Genomic DNA, 25,218 nt, shown 5'->3' on the forward strand with positions numbered 1-25,218 from the left:
TTCGGCCCAGCTGATGACGTTGAGGAACCAACAACCATAATATGCTTCTTTACATGGCAATGTTTACACAACATTAAACCCTTCGCAGCTCCGAGGTCCTGTTGCTCTTTTCATACCACATACTACACCACACCGGCAAGTCAAAGCTTTGTTGTTGCCGTAATAAAATCAACAATAATTTCCTTTTCTAGTCAAACTTATCTCAGGCTAAGAAACTTTTTAATCTCAATGACTTCAAAATTAGTCTATCTGCCAGTGTCGTTGTCCGCCTATTTAAGTCCATGCCAAATCCTCGTCATCTACTCTTTATGGTTAAGAGGCCAATTTTTTGCCAAAAAAGAACTGAAAAACGCTGCAAGAAAGAAAAACTCTGATGCAAATACAAGTTCGTCAGAGGAAGTCAATTATTCTGAGTTGTGGCAGGCAGTTTTGTTTGGTGTTGAGATGTTATCATGACTAGCTAGCTGGCAGTTGTCAGTCATCAACCGGTGCGGTTGCGGACTTAAGCGTTTACAATGAAGGAGCAATTGTTTGTGTTTTCTTTTTTCACAATCAAGTTCCCACAAACAGCCTGTGGTTGTTTAGTAAATCTCGCGTATAAAATGTTCTGCGACGTTGTTTTATTTGTTGAAAGCTACTTTTTGGCACTTTTCCAAGTCTCTCAAAATACTTTCGAATTATTTGGCTAAAAAAAAATTTAACATAAAGTTTTTGGGTCGGTTTAGTATGACCTCAACTAACTGTGTTATGATGAAGACCATAAAGCGAATTGAAATTAGAAGAAAAAATATTTATTTTAATTTCAGGAGGATTTGCAAAGTTATAAACAATTAAATTAGTTTATGATTGAATTTGTAAAAGACAAATTAAATTAATGAAATTGTATTGGAATGGGAAGGTTTTCTGTCGCAAACAAATACATACATATGTATGTAGGTACATATTTCCAACCGTACATGGGTAGGAGTGGGGTGATAGTTCCCAGCAAATTTTCTCATTACCAACTAACTGTTTTATATCGTATTTTTTGATCAATAAAATATATTTTGTGACCGCAGATAACGAAAATGTGAATAAAAAAGCGAACGCTTCTGGAGATGTTAAATATTATAGCTACAAATTTCTTTTGATCAGAGACTCATAACGAAATTTGATTTGGAACATTTCTTCCTTTGACACAATCCCCAAAAAGTGAAGTATTTTAGGACATTTTAGCTCAGTATGGAATACATTTTACATTTGGGTGCCACCGTGGTGCAATGGTATGCACGCCCGCCTTGCACACAGAAGGTCGGTGGTTCGATTCCCCGGCCAGGCAACATCAAACATTTTTCAACGGTGGCAAAATACCCCTCAGTAATGGTGGCGACATTTCCTGAGTATTTCAGCCTTGTAAAACTTCTCTACAAGTGGTGTCTTTAGACACGCCGTTCGGACTCGGCGATAAACAGTAGGTCCCATATCATTGAGCTAATATGAATCGGGGTGCACTCATTGATATGAGAGAAGTCTCCCTTGTCCCGTATGGGATGTTGTGGAACAATGTGTGTATGGAATACATTTTAAATAAGAGTCTAAAAGTTTAACAAATAATTTCTACCTATAATATCTAATTTTGTAACGTCATTTTCTTAACAAAGCATTTTACTCAGATATCTAGTTTGTTCTGGAACTTATAGTGAAATTTCTTTTAACACCTTTCGTCTAAAACTAAATTTCATGATACTTTCATGAATCAAACTTGATGTATATATTTTCTTAATATATATTGTAAATACATATTTCTTTTATTCGGCGACTTATATTGAAATTCGATGGAGAATATTTTTGTCTTTGACGTCTTCTATCTAGAATGAAGATTTGCGGCACAAAACATAATAAACTCAGATAAAGTACAACATTAACCCTAAAACGTGATTTTACTTCTGGCAGATTCCTGGCGTTTAGGTACGATTTTGAGTTTTGGTGTATTCGGGGACCTATAGTAAAATTTTATGAGAAATAATTTTGTAGAATATTTTCATCTGATACGATCACTTTTTAATGAGTTTTTCAACGTTTTTGAAAAAAGAGACCAAAAAGACCCGTTTAGTGACTGGCATGAGGGTTAATTTTTTTTCATAAAAAGATACCCCGCATTATTGTCTGTAATATTGCCAAAGACACTTTATACCTAAAATACAAGGTTTCCAAGGAATCTGATGTCGAATATTTCAAAATGGGCGGGACTTGCCACGCCTATTTAGGTTACTTTCCGACGTAAACTTTCAAAACGCCGACACACGTGTCTTCTTTTTTTGGGTCCTCTTTCATAATCTGGTCGAATTGTTTTGTAATTATTTTTGGTGTTGTACAGTGTAGCCAAACTATTTACAAATCATCATTGTCTTAGCAAAAACAAGTAAGAGCGGGCTATAGACGGACGGAGCCAACCATGTCATTCCCGACACCGCTAACCCTGGGTGCTAGTTTTCCACGGAATTTATTTTATATGACTGCGACATTTCTTAGCCGTACGGCCATACATCTTAAACCCTAAAAAGTACCGAAAATCGTGAGGTACCGTTGGGGGCTATACCATAACATGAGCCAACATTGACAACTTTTGGTGGAGAAGTTTCAGTACCATTGGGAATGGTATTGGTATATCTACCATATAACGGTGCCTCAAGATGTTCGGTATTTTGAGAATTTTACCTAAAATTTTTAACGGAACTAGCTGTAATTTGAAGTCTTTAGTGGTCACGAAACTTCTTCACAAAAAATCGTCAACATAGGTCCATGTTTCGATAAAGCCTCCATATAAGCATACTTCCGGAATTCCGGTATTTGAGGATTTTAGCTAACTTAACCGAACTAGCTGTAATTTTACATTTAAATTTCTTAGGGGTCACTACAATTCTTCACCACAACTTGTCAACAGGGGACCATGTTTGGGTATAGTCCCCATATAACGATACCTCCAGATTTTCGTTATTTTGAGGTTTTTAGCTACAATTTTTAACCGAACTAGCTTAAATTTGGCATTTGAGGCTCTCAGACCCCTTTTAACAATACCTACCGATTATCGGTATTTTTAGAATTTTATCAACAATTTTTAACCATACAAGCTTTAATTTAGCATGTGAGGTTCTCTACGGTCATAAAACTTCTCCACTAAAAATTTTCAACATGATAAGGCCCTCATATAACGATACCTTCCCGATTTTTGGTATTTTGAAGATTTTTGCTAAAATTTTTTAGCGAACCAGCTGTAATTTGGCATTTGAAGTTTTCAGTGGTCACGAAAGCCTCCATATAACGGTACCTCCCGATTTTCGGTGTTTAGAGAGTTTTTAGCAACAATTGTTAACCGAACTAGCTGTTATTTTATATTTGAGGTTCCCATTGGTCTAAACACTAATCAAACACAAATTGTCAATGTAGATCCATGTTTAGGTATAGTCCCCATATAACGATACCTCCCTATTTTCGGTATTTTGAGGTTTTTATCTACAATTTTTAACCAAACTTTGTTTAATTTGGCATTTGAGGTTCTCAGTAGTCACGAAACTTCTTCACTAAGAATCGTCAACATAGGTATATGTTTTGGTATAGACCCCATTTAACAGTACCTCCCGATTTTCGGTATTTTTAGAATTTATAGGTATAGCCCCAATATAACCGTACTTTCGGAATTCCGGTATTTGGAGAATTTTAGCTATAATTGTTAACCAAACAAACTGTCATGAAACTTCTCCACTAAAAATCGTCAACATAGGTCCATGTTTTGATAAGGCCCCCATTAAACTATACCTTCCCAATTTTCGGTATTTTGAAGATTTTAGCAAAAATTTTTAAGCGAACCAGCTGTAATTTGACATTTGATGTTCTTTATGATCACGAAACTTCTCCACTAAAAATCGTCAACGTATGTCCATGTTTTGGTATAGCCCCCATTTAACGGTACCTCGACCTTTCCGGTATTTTGAGGATCTTATCTACATTGTATGATGGAACTACCCGTAATTTGACATTTGAGGTTCCCTGCAGTCACAAAACTTTCCCACAACTTGTCAAGATTGGTCCACACGTTGATATAGCCCCCATATCAAGTTACCACCTGGTCGAACACATTTTTTTTTAAATTGGATAAGATATTTTAGACATTTGGGATACCCATGGTCGAAAAATGTTTGCACCTAATACTGTAGAGTCGGGATAATACGTAATTAAAGGGACCAGCCAATTTTTACGAAGATTTTTACGAGGATTACGAATTAACGAGGTTAAAATAAAGAAATACGAATTATAGAGGTTATTTTATTTACCCATTGAAAAAACTCTAATACATATTTAGAAACCGGTTTTATGTTCTAGGGATATTCAGGTAATTTTTGACGCTTTGCTTTGCTACTAGTCAAAGATTGTTAAATGAATTCTCTTTTTTATGCCCTCATCCTTTAGGCTAACGAGGGTATATAATGCTTTTACACCCCATGCGTGTTTGTACGAAATCTGTTTCAGACAATTTGGAGACGGTTGTACCATGTCTGTTTGGCTGGCTGCACCAGCACACCGCACGTTAACTCTCGAACGGATCAAACGATTTGGTTCAAAATTTCGGAAAAGTGCAGTTTAAGACCTGTTCACGAATTGTTCTGTTTTTTTTTTTTTTTTTGGGCAACAGTTTGTTCATGGCTCCAGTTTACCGAAGTTTAAGATTTTTCAGGAACAAGTCCATACTTCCCGAGAAAATGGAACGAACGCTGTAAAAACCCCTGGTGCGCAGAACAACATTCGGACAGGATACTGCGTTGCTCCAAATTTGATATCGTAATATTTTTGCATAAAGTTTGGAAATACTTATTATCGGTCCACTACTTTCGATCAACCGATTTGGTCCGAACTTTGGTTCTCATAATATAGGCTATATCGGTCTGCTTCTTAGGGTACCACCCTCACAAAAGTTCACAATTTTTCTTATGTGCAGTTCAAAGTCTGCTTGAGTATTCTTTGGAAATTTTTACCGAAGATACTCCTTGTACTGTTTAGAGTGATATTTTGTTTTTCGTGAGCAAGTCCTTGCTTCCTGATATAATGGCAGAAAAGATCTAAATTATTCGGTGAACAACTGAAATGACTGGGAGGAACGGTAACTATAGACAGGAATGTCTCCCAAAATAAGATCCACTTTCAAAATGGACTACGTCGGTACATTCCTCCGCAACATTTTGAGCTTTAATCCAAATCCATATTCCAGCCTCCAAAAAGGACCACAAAATTCTGGAAACCCCCTAACTACAAAATTTTTGACGAAAATGATTTTTGTTGAGTAGCCGGTATTCAATATATCTATAGATTAAAGTTTCAATTCACACATGCTGAGGGATTGTGTAATTTCGCAAGATTTATTGATGCTATGCTTTTGGTATGTAGAAATGTCTGACAAAAAGATTTTAACAACAAAATTGTTCAATTTTTATGAAATTAGAAAATGTTTTGAGATGAAAACCTTTACGAATTATAGAGGGGACCAAAATGCGTATAATTTTTACGAAATATCGCGTTTTTCAGGAGACCGGTAGATTGTTACGAATTATTGAAGATTACATATTATCGAGGTACGAATTATCGCGATTCTACTGTGTTGTATACAGGAAAGGAAACTAGTTATTCCATTTTAGTTAAGAATATTTTATTGAGGAAGGTATATAAAGTTCGGCCCGGCCGAACTTAACGACTTTTTACTTGTTATCTTTCACGTCCCACTTCTCCCGATCATTTAGTTTAGTTTTTTCTTTTTCTAAATTACACATTTCTGACTGCATTAATTCGTTCAAAAACTATACACAACATAGTTAATATGTATGTATGTGTGTAACCATCAATAACAACATTTAAGGCATATGCTGTCAAAAATAGCTAAAAGACAATTAAGTTTCCATCACATATGTATTTTATTAGGATCATCTTCATCTGCTGTTGCCAAGATTTATAGTACAAAACATATTAAAATTTGTGCCACATATATAAATTACAGCCTTATTAAGATTTATTAAATTATAACTTTACACTAATTGAACTCATGGGACAAACGAGGGAAAAGGTCTAAAGAAGAGTTGTTGGTTGGCTCAATCTCGCACTGATACATCCATACGACGTGTGTCCGTCTGTTTGAAACATAAGGTCCTTGTGTCACTGTGCTGCTGCTGCTGCTTCTGTTGCCACAGTTGAATGATGACATTGAGCAGAGGGAAATCTCTCATTTGAATAACAGCAACTTACAACAACAACAACTAAAGCATTAGAATATATCACATACAGCCTCAAGGGATCCTATCTAAATTACATTGAACAATGACATGAATGCCACGCCAGACATAACACTTATTCACATTTATGTGTGTATGTTTGTAGGCATGTAACTACAAGGCCACAAGCATAACTACTAGTTTGCTTCTTATGGACATGCTAGACTTTATAATTCGTTTTAAGCAAAACCAGGTAATTTCGAAGAATATCATATTTACATATATTAATTATGAAATTAAAATATTAAGTCAACAAACACGTACATACATACCTTTAAACATAACAATAAGGAACGGTAACAATTGAATAATAAACTGTTGAAGTTTTGAGACATTAATATTAATTACATAAGGATTCAATGACTTCAGGGATATGTCTTAGAAGAGTTTTATTTAACTCGTAGAGTATAAATCTTTGTCGTATGATTGTTCCAGTCGTTCTATGAGCAATGGATTTCCAAACGCTTCAACTTTTTAAATTTAATTAGATGTTTCCTGTTTTGACCTCCCATACCTACTCTGCGGGGAAATAAATTACAGTCGAAATCGCTTATAACGTCGGTCAAGGGACCGGCCAAAATCGGACGCTATAAGCGATAGTCGTTATAAACGATATTTATAAAAGAGGTAATATAATATTATGTATAGTGACATTTGGGTATAAATCAGGGTGTCGGAGTCGGAGTCTACGCGTCGGAGTCGAGCAATTTTGCTGGAGTCGGAGTCTGAGTCAAAAAAAAAAAAAACACGACTCCGACTCCGGGCAAAATTTTGTTGCACGTTATAGAAATATAACATTCAATTTTGAACAAGAACATTTTTTTAAAAATCATTATCTATATTAAAAGAAAGGTATAAGAAAACATATATGCAAACCGTATATTATACTAAGTTAAGGGACAATTTACAGGATATTTACTATCCTCTGAAGTGTAAACTATTCATCCCTATTTTGTTGATCCAATTTCTTTACATTTTTGCAAACAAAAGTAAAGTTTTTTAAAGTAAAGTAAAGTTAAGAAATCTTACTGGTCTTCTCACTAAGGTCTATTAGTATTCTCGTATTGTTTTTATGAGAAGTCATCCTTGTCTTCTATTAAAGACATTGTGTTCTCTATGGGAAATCTTACTGAATACCCTGCGACACAAAATGGAAGTCAATATCTAGGGGTGGAACAATTCTTGTTCGGAATGAAAGCCCCAATGGAGAACCCCCAAAGGATCCCATAGCTGAAATTTCTGAGTTATGACAAAATGATCAATCAATCATTGAGAAAATAGCTTTATATCTCTGTTTGGAGATATTGTTTCATAATTTTTAGATTACATGTTGTCAGTTAAATAGAGTGAAGAGCCTTTCTGTCGAACATGCTGTCCTTCTAGCTCAATTCCTTCCATGTCCTTTTTGTTCTTGAACTCAAAAAGTAAAACAAATCGATATTGTCACGTTTTCATTGTCCTTTCTCATTCATTGTTACTTTCTCAAAAACCGTATGTTTATGTATTTCGGTAAATTTCGCATAATCTATTAACTATATATGAAATTCGGATGGTTACGCTACTGAATTAGGGCATCATATTCGTCGTTGGTCAACGACAGATTCATTCCGCCAGAACTCAGAAGTCTGACAAACGGCGAATCTTTCCTCGAGGATTCATTTAGATGTAGACATTCAAATAACAGGATCTGTCTGCCAGGAACAGAGATAGTTCATGTGTATCCGAGTTTTCTACACAATCAATATCATACACGAAATTCAATGAAATATATAATCATAGAGTTTTCATGAGAAAGGATCGGGTAAAAGTGATAAAGGACATTGAAAACATGACAATATAGATTTCTTGTCCTAATGGACCGACCCTACATAACATTGTTTAGCAACATTTTTGTAGAATATTTTCATGCACGAAATCTCATCGTCTGCTAATTTTTCAGTTGCTGAAAACATCCATCTGCCTACGTGTTGGGTAGTATACACAATATATCTCAAATATTTCAATAAAATTATTCACTCCACACCAAAGTCCAAATTTTGAGCTCTGGATTGTAGTTGATCCCTACTTATAAATTTCAGAAAAAAATAGAAAGTATAAATTTCATAGAATACGTGGTCAAGTTTTTAAGTTGATCGGAACAATATTGCCTTAGTATGAGCGTTGGATGGGAACAATTTATTTTATTTTGTATGCCACATATAATCTGTGTTTTTCTCGAAATCGGCCACATAAATATATGACAATTGATTTATTACTTTTCGAGCTAGAGTTGGCACCGCACAATGCTTTTATAAAAACAGGATTTAGTAGATGGCCTCAAAACTTCCGAATATTTTTCTCTGTCAGATGAAGAAAAAAATCTGCCAAAAAGCTCCGTAGTTTTCTCGAAAAAATCATGATAAATGCTTTTTATTGAGCTTTACAACAGGAGTTCTCCTTTTGAGGCTAAGCACCCTAAAATGTTGGCTCACATACAGTTTGAAACTTGGTCATGATTTGCTTATAATTTTTATTGCATGTAGTCCTTATGATTTGTATTGCCCCTTCATTTTCACATATTTTGAAAGTCCAGAATATCTGTGCAAAAAAGGAAAACCGACTAAAACTTTTTAACTTTGCTGTTTTTCAATGTAAGATTCGGCAGAAACAATATTGATATGCTCGAATGTATTCCAACGAATGCCTTTTCTAATGAATATGTAAGGATAAACTAACACATAAGCCGATATAGGCCAAAATATACGAAAAAGTTAAAATTTTGTGCATATTTTATTCATTTTTAGTGGTATAGGAATTCACTCTCGGAGTCGACCCGGAGTCGGAGTCGTAGCCGGAGTCGGGAAAAATAACTCGCCTGGAGTCGGAGTCGGAGTCGAGCCAAAAATACCTCGACCCCGAAACCCTGTTTTATTAAGTAAATAAATAAAATCAATTCAATTTTTTACTTTTTCATTCTATAAATTACAAAATAATAAAAAATAACGATATTAAATTTATTCTTCAGGAGATCGCCTTCAAAATATCACCTTTAAATAGGATATGGTTCTATTTCTAAGAATCTGTTATTTTAGTTTGTGCTTTTGAATTCCGACATAAGTTTTAAATTTAACTCAGATCTGAGTTTTGAAAGGGTTTCCAAAACACATTTTTGTTTGTAACGTCTTCTGAGTAAATAATTTTTGGAAGAGTTTCTACAGCTAGACACGCCTCTGACACTTACAGCATTTGAAACTCTGTTCATTAGAATTGCCTCCATCTAAAACTTCCAATTATGTATTCGTCATTATATAAGGCAGATGTGAAAACTTTGTCATCGATGGCAAATAATTCATGAATTGAGACCGCCGTCTTCGAACATGTTGTGCATAAGTTTTATATTTTGTTGTTGTTTGAGTTTGTAAAAATATACATAGTACAACAAATTATTAAGAGATAATTTCGTTCTTCGTATGATTTGACGTTATAACCGATAGCAAAATTCAAATATTTCACAAAAAACCGACGTTACAACCGATATGACGCTATAAGCGATGACGTTATAAGCGATATTTATTTGTGTGGAATATAAAGGGCAGAAATTCGGAACTTTTGGATTTCGTCGCTATAAGCGATATGACGTTGTAAACGACGACGTTATAAGCGGTTTCGACTGTAGTTTAAAAGTAATTTATAACTAGTTTAAAAATAACCACAACTGGTTATTGTTTTGATTATTTTCCATTACGCCAACTAACTATTTTAACATGGGGATGAGCTAGGCAGTGGACAATTGTCCATCTCTGCATTACTTTTAACTAGTTATAAACCAACTAATTTTGACTTTTTATAGTCAGTTTACTCTTAAAGAGAGTAAAACAAAAAATTTGTTTATTTTTTTATTTCCTTTTAATTTTCTCTTTTGCTTTTATCTTTGACTTTTTATTTCGACACCAGTTATTTCTCAGTTATGTTCCCTTGCTGTTCCTCTTTTGGCATGTCGAGTCTATCAAAACTAGCTTGTATAATTGTATGTTGCATTTATATCAAAACATTTACGAAAGTGTATATGTGAATTATTTGCATCGAAAACACACTATTGAACATTCAACGTTTTCAACTGGTTGATGACTTTTCAACAAATTTATTGTTGGTTGTAGAATAATTGCTTTTTAACTGACTATTTTCAAACTGGTTGATAACTAGTTGAAAGCAGTGCAGAGATTGTCAGTTGTAAATTTTTTTAGTTTTTAACCAACTATTTTTTCAACCGGTTGAGAAAAGTCCCGCAGGAAATCTAATTGTATAAACGGTACCAACACATAGATTTTACTATGTATATGATGGACATACTCGTACCGCTTATTTAATTTTTCACAATTAATAAAATATCAAAAGCTTGCTTTAAATTGGAAAGTGGATTTGATCTTAATTCTGACCATTCACCAATATGTATGACAATTCACGAATAGAACAAATCCGCCATACTTATTAAACAGATTCACAGATTGGCAATATTTCCAGTGTGTGTTAGAAAGTGCATACGTAAATACTGTGGAACCTGAAACAATGGAAGAAATTGAAGAAGATGTAGAAAATGTCACAAATTTGATATAACCCACAGCATGGGAAAGTACTCCAGATGTTCCCATCAAGCAATATGTCACTTCATATCCACCTTATATTTATAAAACAATTGATATATTATAAACGCCGGTTAAGAAAAAAATGGCAGCGATCTAGATTTCCAGCCGATAAGACTTTACTTAATAAAGTGACACAGCAATTAAGTATTGAAATACAGAAATTTAAAAACAAAAACTTAACCCAACATTTGCAAGGGTAGCGAAAAATCAACAGACTACTCATTGTGGAAAACTTGCTAAAAACATAAAAAGGCCCATTACTCAAATATCTCCGGTACAATCGTCAACTGGAAGCTGGGCAAAAACAAACTCTGAAAAGGCTGATTTATTCTCTTGTCATCTTGCTGAGGTATTTTCTAAAAACACTGTGAACACAAATTTTGGGGCAGAGATAATTTCTTTTGGAGATGAAAGCCCTTGGTGAGTATATTAAGAACCCCGAAGGACAGATCCGCCGTGAGTCGAACTTCCGCGTTATGGCGTGATGAAGTTTTGCTAGAGACCCTGTAAGCAATCAGGAATTAGCGTTATACCTTTGTTCACTGTTGCTTTAGCTTATTTTTGAGATGACATGTCTTCAGTCAAATCGAATGAGGATTATTTTCGTACAACACTTCGACCTTCTAACTCGCTTCCTTCAATGTCCTTTTCGTCCTTTATTTTAAGAGCCGCTATAAAAGTACCAAAAGATGACGTTTTTCAGCTTCGAAATGTTCTGCAAAAATGTCGCTCAGAAAATTTTAGGTACGGTTCTCATTGACAGCTAATCGATTTTGTCGCGTTTTCGTGGGCGTTTTGTGCATTTACCCTGTTTTTGTTCAAAGAAGAAAAAATTGTTTGCTGTACCGTCTTCTTGGATGTGTCACAAGCCTTTGATAAGCAAGGTTTTCCACACGGGCCTTTTGTAAAAACTCAGTACACACTTTCCAAAATCATACTGCATGCTGCTGAAATCATATTTGGAAGATAGATATTTCCGAGTTAAACTTGAAGATGAATATTCCCAATTAAAAAAATAAAAGGGGATCTCACCAAAGAAGCATACTGGAACCCGTTCTGTTTTTAATATATACCAGCGATATCCCAGAAACTGCTGAAACGACTATAGCCACATTCGCTGATGAAACAGCTATTTTGTCAGTGCTAGAACGGAGAGTGAAGCAAAACAGAAGCTACAAACAGCATTAAACTCTGTAGTTGACTGGACCAAGAAGTGGAGAATTAGTGTAAATAGGTCGAAATCAACTCATGTAGATTTCAGCAATAAAAAGGTGACGTGTAGCTCTTTATATATCGATTGCAGACAGATATCTTATGCTAAAACAGCTAAGTATCTCGGTATGGCTCTAGATGCAAAAGCTTCGATGGAACGAACATGTTAAAATTAACGCTGCACAATTAACACTAAAGTGGAGAAAGCTAAATTGGTTAATTGGACGAAAATCGAAATTGTCGGTTGAAAATAAACTTACAATATACAATCAAATGCTAAAACCTATATGGACTTATGGTGCACAATTGTGGGGATGCACAAGCAATAAAAATATAAATGTTATACAACGCTTTCAAAACGAAGCACTCAGGTGCATAGTTAACCATGGTACATACCCAGCAAAAATACTCATTACAAATTCACCTACTTTCTGATTATTTTAGCAAGGACATGTCATTAGAGTTGTACAATCTAGTTCATTTGAAAGATCTAGTTCAATAGCTCAGTTCTTTTAACTGAACTAGTTCAGTAATCTAGTTCATAGCTCAATCATTCGGATCAGAACCGTTCACGGGCTCTTAATCGTTCGCTTGATGAAAACACATAGTCTCTACTATCTATCTACTTTTTATTGGCCAGAAAATAAGTACTGATTTCCTATGACATGCCCTTTTTTAAAATAATCAGAAAGTAGGTCAATTTGTAATGAGTATTTTCGCTGGGTACGTAAAACCGATTTACATCGTGATCTCGGTGTTAAAACAATCACTCAGGAGGTAGAAGATATTGCCACAAAACACACCACCCGATTACGGGTCCACGTGAACTCGGAAGCATCAACACTTGCTGATCCCATTGGTTTGGAGCGCAGACTCAACAACGGACCTATAGTAAAATTTTATGAAAAATAATTTTGTAGAATATTTTGATCTGATATGATCCAGTTTTAAAGGAGTTTTTAAAATTTTTTAAAAAAGGTACCAAAAGGGCCCGTTTAGTGACACGCATGAGGGTTAATTTTTTTCGTAAAAAGATACCCCGCATTGTTGCCAGTCTGTGTAATAATCCAATCGGAGCGAAATTGAAAGAATAATTACAGTTTAAGATAAAGAAGAAGCTTGAAACTTAACATGATGATCAGATAATAATTAGCGGGTTTAATGGACCAATACTTTTGGGTGAAATATCTTTATATATAAAACTCAATTGTCGTTTGTTGGTAATTGAATCAGTTGAAAACGGCTAGAGCGATTTGGATAATTTTTTGTGGAAATGTTAGTCATAGTCCAGTTTAGGTTTTTATGCAAAGAAAAATTGGCCACGCCCACTTTTCCGCCCACTTTTGTAAATATGTTATATCTACGGAACTACTCAATAGATTTTCCTGAAATTTGCAGGGAACGTAGAGTGATGGCCCCCGGTTGAAATAGGCTACATATTTGGTTGAATTTCGGATCGGGCGGGGTACCTCCCCTATGCCCTATTTTTGTAAAAATGCAATATTTGCAACAATTACAAATGTATCGCCTTGAAAATTAATTTCCGAGTCAATGGCGATTGTGTCTCCGATCTTACGTGCTTATTTGGGGCATTAAGACTGGACAACGCCCACTGTTTTAAATATGTTATATCTACGAAACTACTAAATCGATTTTCCTGAAACTTTCTGCGAATGTACAGGGTTGGACCCCGATAAAAATAGGCTACATATTTTTTGACCTTCGGATCGGACGGGTAGGGCATAGGGGCCCTATTTTTGTAAAAATTCAATATTTGCAACAAATACGAATGTATCGGTTTGGGAATTTATTTGCGAGTCAATGGCGATTGTGTCTCCAACCTTACGTACTTATTTTGTGACTTAAGATCCGACCACGCTCACTTTCTAATTAGGTTATATCTAAAGGGGATTTTCAAGAAAATCGCGATTTGTCTAAACTTTTAAATCTTTATAAATAAAAATCAAATATCGTTCGTTGGTAATGGCATCAGTTGAGAACGGCTGGACCGATTTTCGACTTGGGTTTTTATGCAAAGAAAATTTGACCATGCCCACTTTTACGCCCACTTTTTTCAATTTTCTTTTTTTATCATATCTACAAAAACTACTGAACCAATTTTCCTGAAATTGCCAGGGAATGTACAGAGATGGTCCCCGCATAAAATAGGCTACAAATTCAGTTGAATTTCGGAAAGGGCGGGAAACTTCCCCTATACCCTACTTTTTTAAAAATGTTATATTTACAATAATTACGAATGTATCTATTTGGAAGTTAATTTGGGAGACAATTGTGGTTGTGTCTCCGACCTTACCTACTTTTTTAGGAACCAAAGACTTGACCATACCCACTTTTTAAAATATGTTACATCTACAAAACTACTGGACCGATATTCGTGAAAATGTCAGGGAATGTAAAGGCATATTTTCTCGAAATTTGAAGAGGGCATATTTAAAAAAAATCCTTACCTTTATGAATAAAAATAATATGCTGTCATAACCCAACTTAGGTTTTTTGGAAAGAAAAGTTTACCACGCCCCCGAAAACAGGTTACATATTTTATTGAATTCCAGAGGGGGCGGGGTACCTCCCCTATGCGATATTTAAAAAAAAACGTTATATTTGCAAAAATTATGTATGTATCGGAATAAAAATTTACGGATTAATCTACAATCTAGGTACTTCTTTGGGGCCTATAGGCCCGACCAAACCTGTTTTTTTAGTATGTCATAACTCCAATACTACTGAAGGGATTTCCATAAAATTTGCAGCAAAAGCTCAATGTTTGCCGTTGTTATGTGGGGTACCTTCCCCATGCCTTTCTGTTAAACGCTATATGTATAAGCCAAACTTATGATTATATCGGTTTCAGCATACATTTTGGTAGGCAATGAAGTTGTGTGAACCCTAGGACCGGACCAGGCCCACTTTTTTAAATATGTTATATCTTGAAAACTGATGACCACGCCCACTCTTTTCAAAACATTATTTTTCCAAAACTACTGAACCTAATTTTCAGAAAATATTCAGGAATGTCCCGTGGTCCAAAATGCTATATATTTGTAGACGAATTTCGGGGCCTATTATTTTATAATCGCTGTATTTGTTAAACTTATGAGTGCATAAGGTTGCAAATTAGTTTTCGAGACAACGGTGGTTGTCCCCCGATCAAGAAAAACTATATATTTACAAATGTACTTAAATGGTGAGGTTCAACGGTCCATCAGCCATGAAAAGCTAAAACATATATGTAGGTCTAAATAAGCGGGGGAATTCGATTTAATAATTTTTTTAACTTGACATGGACGATAATAAATCCTAAAAGGCACAAATTGGCGAAAAATCCGACAAAGTCCGTAAGAGAAAAGAAAGGTTACAGACAAAATCTGTTGATAAATTTAAAATCCTTCTCGGTTTGACAATGGACCGAAGAAGTGAGGTAGAAAATACCTACTTTTGAATTAAAACTCATTACGACGGGCCAGCAACGCGGACCGGGATCTGCTAGTTTAATATAAAACATGTTTATTACAATTACTATATATTTATTACTTTAATAACACTGTGCAACACTGGAAATGCAAACAACTTCTAATGAACATTTTCTGAAAGTACATATTGAGACTAATAAAACCTTAATTGGGTTTTGTGTTCTTAGATCGGGTTTAGATTTTATGGCCTCATCTAAACCGACAGATGATCTAAATAAACAGATGAACTAGGAAAAACTGCATCTAGCGCATCAAACTCGTTAAAATATAGAAAAGTTTACATAATTTCTGAAATTCTGGTCAGTATATTTTCCCATAAGGTAACATTAAGAAGAATTCATCATTTTGGGAGATACGCTGCGAAATATACAGAAATTATAGAATTTTTAGATATATTATAAAATTTGAGGCAATAAATGCAGTTTTTCGAGTTCACTATTCCTTCCTCTTCTTGCTCTTATCTACAAGTTTGCTGCAGATGTCAACACAATATGCGTATTGGTTTCAGAGATACAGCCCCGATTTGTTTGAAAAATTCTATCTTTACCCATGTTTAGATGAGGCCATAAAAACCGAACCCGATCTAAGAAAACAAAACCCAAATATGGTTTTTACCTATTGGTCCTCTACTTTCATAAAATTCTGGACAGAAGTTGTTTGCAAGCGATTGGCTCAAAAATGTTGCACAGTGTAATAGTAATCTTAACAGACAGAAAAAACAGTAAAACTTATGACTTTTTTACAAATGTTTTAATATGTGAGGTATTTGAACACATACAGCATCCCAATTAGTATCAATGAAAAGGTCAGAAGTTCATCTGTCATAATCAGTTCGCTTATAAAGGAAAATAGATTTCAAATGTAAATTTTCGTTGCAATATAGAAATTATCAGATTATATCACCCGATTATTATCCGCCAAATATCACCCGATTATCATCCAAAGGTGTAGGCTAGTTGTTTGCATTGTACCCCAACCATGGATAACGTTAAACATTGTATTTGAACTACATTAGCTGTAATTTTTTTTAAAATATACGTTTTCCTTTGGACTTACAACCATTTCGTACTCGTTTTGTGGACTTACGACCTTTTCCGACAAGGACAAAACCTATAGAAAAACGCGACACTCTACAATTTTCTTTGTTTCATACGACGTGTTTTGGCTTATACTATCATTCTGTAACTAAAACGTGATTTCCAAAAAAGTGGACTTACGACCTTTTCATGCGTAGCGGACGATATTTATTATACACATGTGTCGTGAATGTAGCCTACACAGCTTCACATAAATCTGTATCCAAATACGAAAATTTTGTGTGAACAATTTTCTAAAAATCATATTTTTCGGGTCTAATTTCTACAATTGACATTCGATTTACTGACATTCGATTTTTACGTTGCTAATAAATCTAACAAATCATTACTCGTGAAAATCCATCTACTAAAGCGTGAGATACAAGAAATTCCAAGGTAGGAAAATCACCTAAAATTGTTTTTTAAAATACATATTGCAGCATCTTCGTTTTTGCGGAAACAGAGATTTAAAAACTGCACTTGGGCAGATCCATGTTTTGCAAAGGATCCATGTTTTCTAATGGTTTTCAACATAAGTCCATGTTTTGGAATCTCGACAAACTTTTTTTAGCCCAATTTTCCTGTGTTAAACTGCGATTTTTATTCTCCCGGGTTGGAGTTAAGAACGTTTATATTTATTATTTTTTGCAGTCATAGTCTGACGAATATTTTTACATGTTTCAAATTCATATCTTTTTAGTTTCCGACCGGAAACTAAATCACATTCCGTAGTTCCAATTAAGTATTTTTTCATTATTCGAATTAATAACTGCACATCACTGTTATCTACAATATTAGAATTTATTCAGGCCACTGTACAATTTAAAGATAATCCTTTTTAAGGATGTTACGAGTAATTCAAACGCAATTTGTAGCATAATTTTAATTAAAAATAAACAACCATTTCTGTTGCACAATACTAAATTTGTCATCATTCTGTTACGGAGGAGCCAATGAAGTTGATGATATTTCTTTTTGTTAATGCTTTTCATTCATCCCTTTGCTATCATCTTCAGGTTGCAGCAGATTGCATTGTCTACGAATAACAATGACATGTATCACGACGACACATTCCCATCCAGTGTTTAAGATTTTCACAATACTCCTGGCACTTGGGATAATGAGGATGGTAACGTGACTGTTCACGACACAATTCACGATCCAAAGTTATGACACGTGATTTGATTGCCACCGTTTTTAAATCTTTCATTTCATCATCGCCATTGTCAACTCCAAGTGCCTCCTCGGAAATTTCAATGCCAGCTACATCATCGGAATCGGCATCTTCCACACCATCTCCATCAGCATCGATGGCCATGAGGCGACGATTTATGTGCGATGCTTCTCCATAGATAGCAAACAGTGTCACCAAAATCAAACAGATTTTGAATAGTTTCATTGTTTTAAAATTTCAGGTCTCCTTTTCTTTCTTTGATCTCAATGCCCGTTGGTTGTGTACGTTGCGCTATTAGTTTGAAAACTAAATTTTTAATTTGTTCTTCTAGAATTCTATCCACAATTAAATCGAGCTTTGTTTCCTCTTGGCGTTGGTGGTTTCATTCCATTTTCATTATTTCTTATCAGTTCAATGTCAAAATTTATCAAATTCTTTTCTTTATTACAAAACAAAAACAATGCTAATTATTAATGTGTTTGTTTTTAGTTAGTACTACGCTTCACAAAAATACAATAAAACAAGAAGAAGAAATTTCACTACATAATTGTAGTTCCTGATATCAAATATGGGGTGGTGCATTTCGATATCACAAAAACAAAAACAAATTAGAAAGAAGTGTAGGATTTGTTTACGTTTTTTTTTTTTCTTTCATATAGTCGCACATTGACGACGTTTGGCACAATCTTTTAATTGGTTGTTTTTATGCGATTTCGAAAACTTGAAAAAAAAGGTTTCTGGAAGAAACCATCGATAACAAAGGTTATTTTTTAATACAACGCGTTCGTTGCAACGAAGCGAGACCTTAGGTGCAACAGAAGACGACTATTGGCGGATTTTTAAAGACAATAAACGTGGATTTTTAAAGGATTTTTAAAAACAATAAACATGGATTTTTTAAGACAACAAACGTGGATTTTTTAAAGGATTTTAAAGACAATAAGCGTGGCTTTTTAAATGATTTTTAAAAACAATAAACGTGGATTTTTTAAATGATTTTTAAAGACAATAAACGTGGATTTTTTAAGGATTTTTAAAGACAATAAACGTGGATTTTTTAAAGGATTTTTAAAGACAATAAACGTGGATTTTTTTTAAGGATTTTTAAAGACAATAAACGTGGATTTTTTAAAAGACTTTTTAATGACAATAAACGTGGATTTTTTAAAAGACTTTTTAATGACAATAAACTTGGATTTTTCAAAGTATTTTTAAAGACAATAAACGTGAATTTTTTAAAGGATTCTTAAAAACAATAAAAATGGATGTTTTAAAGGATACTTAAAAACAATAAAAGTGGATTTTTTAAAGGATTTTAAAGACAGTAAACTTGGATTTTTAAAAACAATAAACGAGGATTTTTAAAAACAATAAACGAGGATTTTTAAAGGATTTTAAAGACAGTAAACTTGGATTTTTAAAAACAATAAACGAGGATTTTTAAAAGATTTTTGCAGACAATAAACGAGGATTTTTAAATGATTTTTGCTGATAAATAACGTGGATTTTTAAAGGCTTTTTAAAGACAATATTCGAGGATTTTTGAATGGATTTCTAAAGGCAACAAACGTTTAATGTATTTTTGGGTTGGGTTGTATAACATTGCCGATGACACTGTATACCTAAAATGCAAGGATTACAAGGAATTTTAAGTCGTATATTTCCAAAAATCGTCTAAATCGATTCTGAGATTACCTCCCAACTTAAATTTTTAAGACATTGATACACGCGTCTCATATTTTTCACTCCTCTTTCATAATTTGCCGTATTATTCTTGTAATTGTAGAACAAATTAAATGTTGTTGTAGATGTATTTTATTTAATTAAACGGTTGTCGTTCACACATACACGCGCACACATATCCTTTGGCCACAATGTTATTATTGCTTATATCTGAATTAAATTAACTTTATTAAAAACAGTATAAACTGAATAAGCAGTTTCAATAATCTGCAATTGATTGAACGACAACAGTTGTATATTAATATTATTAATTGGAAGTAAATATAGAAAATTATGATGAGAACATGTTAAAGAAAGAATGTTTACACACGGTGTGCCTTAACCAAATTTAAATGGAAGGTGCTTGCACCTGGGAAGTTTTTGCAGATTCTGAAACTACAATGCTCATAGATGAGAAATATCAAGAAACAAAAAAAATCGCCGGAGGGATTTTCAAATAAATCGCGATTTAAGTTTACATTTTTAGGGGTTCTTTAAGTTTTCACGATTTTGCTTGGAAACCGCGAGTCCTATGTAAATGAGCCTGAAGAAAATGTTGTAGCTGCGAAAATTCTCCACAAGATTGGCCTTTATGATATTTTTGTAGGTTTTACCGTTTTTGAGATATAGAAGTTCAAATTGAGACAGTGCACTAACTGTATCCCCTCCTTATAAAACAATTTCATTACTGCAATTTCCCAAATTAAACTTATGTATCTTGAAAATGGTACAACCTAGGAAAAAATAAATCATCCAATCTTTTAGAGAATTTTCCCAGCTTCAACATTTTCTTTAGTCCCACTTTGATATGACTTGCGGTTTCCAAGCAAAATCTTGAAGACTTAAGATAAAACCCTAAAAATATGAACTGAACCTCTATATCTCAAAAATGGTAAAACCTACGAAATAACCTAAAGATCAGTCTTGTAGAGAATTTCCACAGCTACAACATTTTCGTTAGACTCATTTCGATACGGCTTGCGGTTTACAAGGCAAAATCGTGAAAACCTAAAAAACCCCTAAAATTGTGAATTTTGATCGCGATTTATTTAAAAATCCCTCCGGCGATTTTTTCTCTTTTTTTATTTTTTTTATCTATGAACATTGCTGTTTCAGAATCCACGAAATATTTCCATGCGTAAGCGGTTTTCGTCAAAAGTTAGTAAATGCGCAGTGCGCACTGAGCATGATATTGTTTTACAAGGAGGCGAAACAGTCAGTACATTGTCTCAATTTGAACTTCTATATCTCAAAAACAGTAAAATCTACGAAAATATCATAAAAGAGAATCTTGTGGAGAATTTTCGCAGGTACAACATTATCTTTGGGTCCAATTACATTGGACTCGCGGTTTCCAAACAAAATCGTGAAAATCTAAAGAACCCCTAATAATGTGAACTTAAATCGCGATTTATTTGAAAATCCCTCCGGCGATTTTTTTTTTTTTTTGTTTCTTGATATTTCTCATCTATGAGCATTGTAGTTTCAGAAACTGCAAAAACTTCCCAGGTGTAAGCACCTTCCATTTTAAATTAGTTAAGGCGCACCGTGTACATTATGCACAATTACATTTAAATAATTCATAGTAAACAAAGTCAAAACAGAATGAAAAATACAAAATGTTGGATGTGAATACAATAAGTGTGTTTGCGTTCCCGATATATTGCTCAGGACTCTAGAAATACTGCGATTGGAGTTATGTTGCTACTTGCTGAACCGGAACATCTATCAGAGTATCTTCAATTTCGTCTCTCCAACAGCAACAACAGAAGCCTCATATGGAGGCTTTCTATTCCACAAAAGCCTCATATGGAGGCTTTCTATCCTATAAAAGCTTCCAACGAAGGCTTTCTATTCTATAGAAGCCTCCTATAGAAGCTTTCTATTCTAAAGAATCCTCCTATAAAAGTCTGCTACGGAATCCTCCTATAGAGGCTTTCTATTCTATTGAAGCTTCATATGAAGGTTTTTTATTCTAAAGAATCCTCCCATGGAGGCTTTTAATTCTCTAGAAGCCTCTTATGGAGGTTTTCTATTCTTTAGAAGCAACCTATGGAGGCTCTCTATTCTACTGAAGCTTCCTATAAAAGTTTCCTATGGAAGCCTCCTATAGAGGCTTTCTATTCTATAGAAGTATCCAATGAAGGCTTTCTATTCATAGAAGCTTCCAATGGAGGCTTTCTATTCTATAGAAGCCACCAATGGAGGCTTTCTATTCTATAGAAGCTTCATATGAAGGCTTTTTATTCTATAGAGTCCTCCTATGGAGATTTTCTATTATCCAGAAGCCTCCTATGGAGACTTTTTCTTATATAGAAGCCTCCTATGGTGCTTTTCTATTCTACAGAAGCCACCTATGGAGGATATCTATTCTATAGAAGCCTCCTATAAAAGTCTCCTATATAAGCCTCTTATAGAGGCTCTCTACTATAGAAGCCTCCTATAGAGGCCTCTTATAGAGGCTTTCTTATAGAGGCTTTCTACTATAGAAGCCTCATATGGAGGATTTCTATTCCATAGAAGCCTCATATGGAAGATTTCTAGTCTATAAAAGCCTACTATGGAGCAAGTCTCTATGCAGGCTTTCTATTCTATAGAAACCTCCTATGGACGCTCTCTATTTTATAGAAGCCTTATGCTTTCTATTCTGTAGAAGCCTTCAGTGGAGGCTTTCTATTTTAAAGAAGCCTCCTGTGGAGACTTTCTATTCTATAGAAGCCTCCTGTGGAGGTTTTCTCTTCTATAGAAGCCTCATGCTGGGGCTTCCTATTCTATAGAAGTCTCCTATGGATACTTTCTATTCTAGAGGAGCATCCTATGGAGGCTTTCTATTCTATAGAAGCCTCCTATGGATGCTTTATCTTCTATAGAAACTTTCAATGGAGGCTTTCTACTCTATAGAAGCCTCCTATGGAGGTCTTCTATCCATAGAACCCTCCCTTGTTGTATCGACAACAACGATCACCATTGATCCTACAGGTTAAACTCATCTAACAAAAATTTGAAATCCTCCTGCGATTGTTTGACCACGGTCGGATATTGAACGCTCTGAAGATTTAGAAAGCTTCTATAGATTAGACATCCTCCATAGTAGGCTTCTATAGAATAGAGTCTTCTGTTAAATAGAAAGCCCCCATAGGAGTATTCTAAAGAAAAGAGAGCCTCTATAGGAGGCTTCTATGGAATAGAAAGACCTCCACAAAAGGCTTCTATAGGACGCTGCTAGATTGCTCAGAAACGAGCTGTTACACTGTATTTTTTTTTCAAATGCGGAGTACGCCGATTTGGTCCACATTCAAACCTGATCTATGCCTGACTGTAATGTTACAACATGTAAAGTTATGACCAATTTGGTGACTCCCTTCGAGGGTTATCGTGCGCACCATTTCAGCGAATTTTTTTACTTTTATGGGGGATGTAGGGGATGAAAAATACCAAGGAACGCTCCTGACCGGCTTTACCATGGTAAAGTCCAGGATTTATTTTGGTCCCTCTCTCATCTGAAGTGGACACTGACCTCCCCGTGGTGTCACCTGGGGAGTTGCCTTTAACACCCGTTAAAGGTAGTGAGCTAACATGTGCCGCGCGTTCACCCATAAGAACGTTAGAAACTTGGGTTTGGGCGTCGAGCTAGTAACACTCCCCTAGAAAAAACAGCATACTATGAAAAAACGAAAGAAAAGAAAAACAAACCCCTCTAAAGGTGACGAACCCCGCAAACGTTTTAAGGACCATGATCTGCGAACCTACACCTGCAATGTTCGCACTCTTTATAGAGAAGGTGCAGTTTACGCGCTGGCAGATGTACTTGAAAAGTACAAGGCCGACATTACTGCCATACAGGAAATACGATGGACTGGGAAAGATGTCAAAACAACACCTAAAAGTGTCGCACTGTATTATAGCTGCCATGACACAAAGCATGAGTTTGGTTGCGGATTTGTAGTTGGTCGGAGGTTAAAACATCTGGTCTCCAGCTTCACCCCAGTGAATGAAAGACTTGCTGCAATTCGACTAAAAGCAAAATTCTTCAACATCAGCTTTATCTGCGCTCATGCTCCAACCGAAGACAAGGACGAACAGACCAAAGATATATTCTACGAGCGCTTAGAAGAAACATATGACCGTTGTCCTGCCCATGACATTAAAATTGTTCTAGGCGATTTTAATGCCAAAATTGGAAAGGAGAATATCTTTGGACAAACAGTCGGGAAATTCAGTCTATATAGTGAAACATCAGACAATGGAATGAGGCTAATAGACTTCGCAGCGGCAAAAAACATGGTAGTTAGCAGTACCAGATGTAAGCATCTCGATATTCATAAGTGCACTTGGCTGTCTTCAGATCAAAGAACAAGTAATCAAATTGATCATGTTGTAATAGATGGAAGACATTCATCCAGCGTGTTGGATATACGATCGTTCCGAGGCGCAAACATTGATTAGGACCACTACCTTGTTGCAGCAAAGGTACGTACCCGTCTAAACGTTGCAAATAAAGCACGAACAGACACAACGCGGAAGTTGGACATCGATAGGCTGCAAACACAACAGATAGCCACTAGCCCAATTGCTTAACACGAGCACTCCTTGTCCCGATAACATAACAACACAATGGCAACATATTGCCCACTCCATGCAAACAGCCGCAAAATCCATACTTGGATTCCAGAGACCTCCACAAAGGAATTCATGGTATGACCAGGAGTGCCGTGCTGCTACCAAAGAGAAAAATGCGGCATATAGAGCTACTTTACAATCAGTAGCAACGCGTAGCGCACGAGAGAGATATCGGGAGAAAAGGAGAGAAGAGAAACGTCTTTTCCGCAAGAAAAAGAGAGAAGTGGAAAAGCGGGAGTGTGAAAAATCGAGAGGAGCCAGAATGAAGTCCGAAAATTCTACCAAAGAGTGAAACATCAAACAGATGGCTTTGGTACAGGCACATCCTCCTGTAGAGACCAGCAAGGTAATTTGGTAACTTATACAGATAGTGTGCTCAGGATATGGAAAGAACATTTTTTAAAACTGTTGGTATCCGATAGCAGTGAAGACGGCGAAGATACCACAGATCCAATCCCAGAAGATGGTATTGAATGTATACCGCCCAGCCAAGATGAGGTAAGGATAGCAATAAACCGGCTGAAGAATAATAAGGCGGCAGGAGCAGATGGCCTACCAGCCGAGCTGTTCAAAACCGGAGGCGACACGCTGATAAGGTGTATGCATCAGCTAGTTAGCACCATCTGGCAGGATGAACGCGTACCCGACGATTGGAACGCGAGCATCCTATGTCCAGTCTACAAGAAGGGTGATAAGGCTGTGTGCTCCAATTACAGGGGCATAAGTCTGCTCCCTATTGCATATAAGATAGTATCTGGCATATTGTGTGAGAGACTAAAGCCTTTGGTCAATGAAATTATTGGTCCCTATCAGTGCGGCTTTAGACCTGGCAAATCCACCATTGACCAGATATTTACCTTGAGACAAATCCTGGAAAAGACCCAAGAAATGCAGATCGACAAGTTCCATCTTTTCGTCGATTATAAAGCAGCATTCGACAGCCCTATACGTCCAAATGTGTTCCAAGCCATGTCTGATTTTGGTATTCCTGCAAAGCTCATTCGACTG

General features: G+C 35.4%; 1 protein-coding gene across 1 annotated transcript; it reads right to left on the reverse strand.

Moving 5' to 3' along the window:
• Positions 1–17,474: 17,474 nt before the first annotated feature.
• LOC141396507 (uncharacterized) lies at positions 17,475–18,213 on the reverse strand. The gene has a single exon (XM_073972001.1). It carries the CDS (start codon positions 18,091–18,093, stop codon positions 17,731–17,733), a length of 363 nt encoding a protein of 120 aa, XP_073828102.1. The 5' UTR covers positions 18,094–18,213; the 3' UTR covers positions 17,475–17,730.
• Between the last annotated feature and the right edge of the window lie 7,005 nt (positions 18,214–25,218).

The sequence above is a fragment of the Musca autumnalis genome, unplaced genomic scaffold (assembly GCF_047663935.1).
Source record: "Musca autumnalis isolate F117 unplaced genomic scaffold, ASM4766393v1 scaffold_3, whole genome shotgun sequence".
NCBI lineage: Eukaryota > Metazoa > Arthropoda > Insecta > Diptera > Muscidae > Musca > Musca autumnalis.

What these genes read in the sequence shown, in the direction of transcription:
- LOC141396507 (XM_073972001.1), bottom strand. Translation starts at nt 18,093, where the DNA reads ATGAAACTATTCAAAATCTGTTTGATTTTGGTGACACTGTTTGCTATC.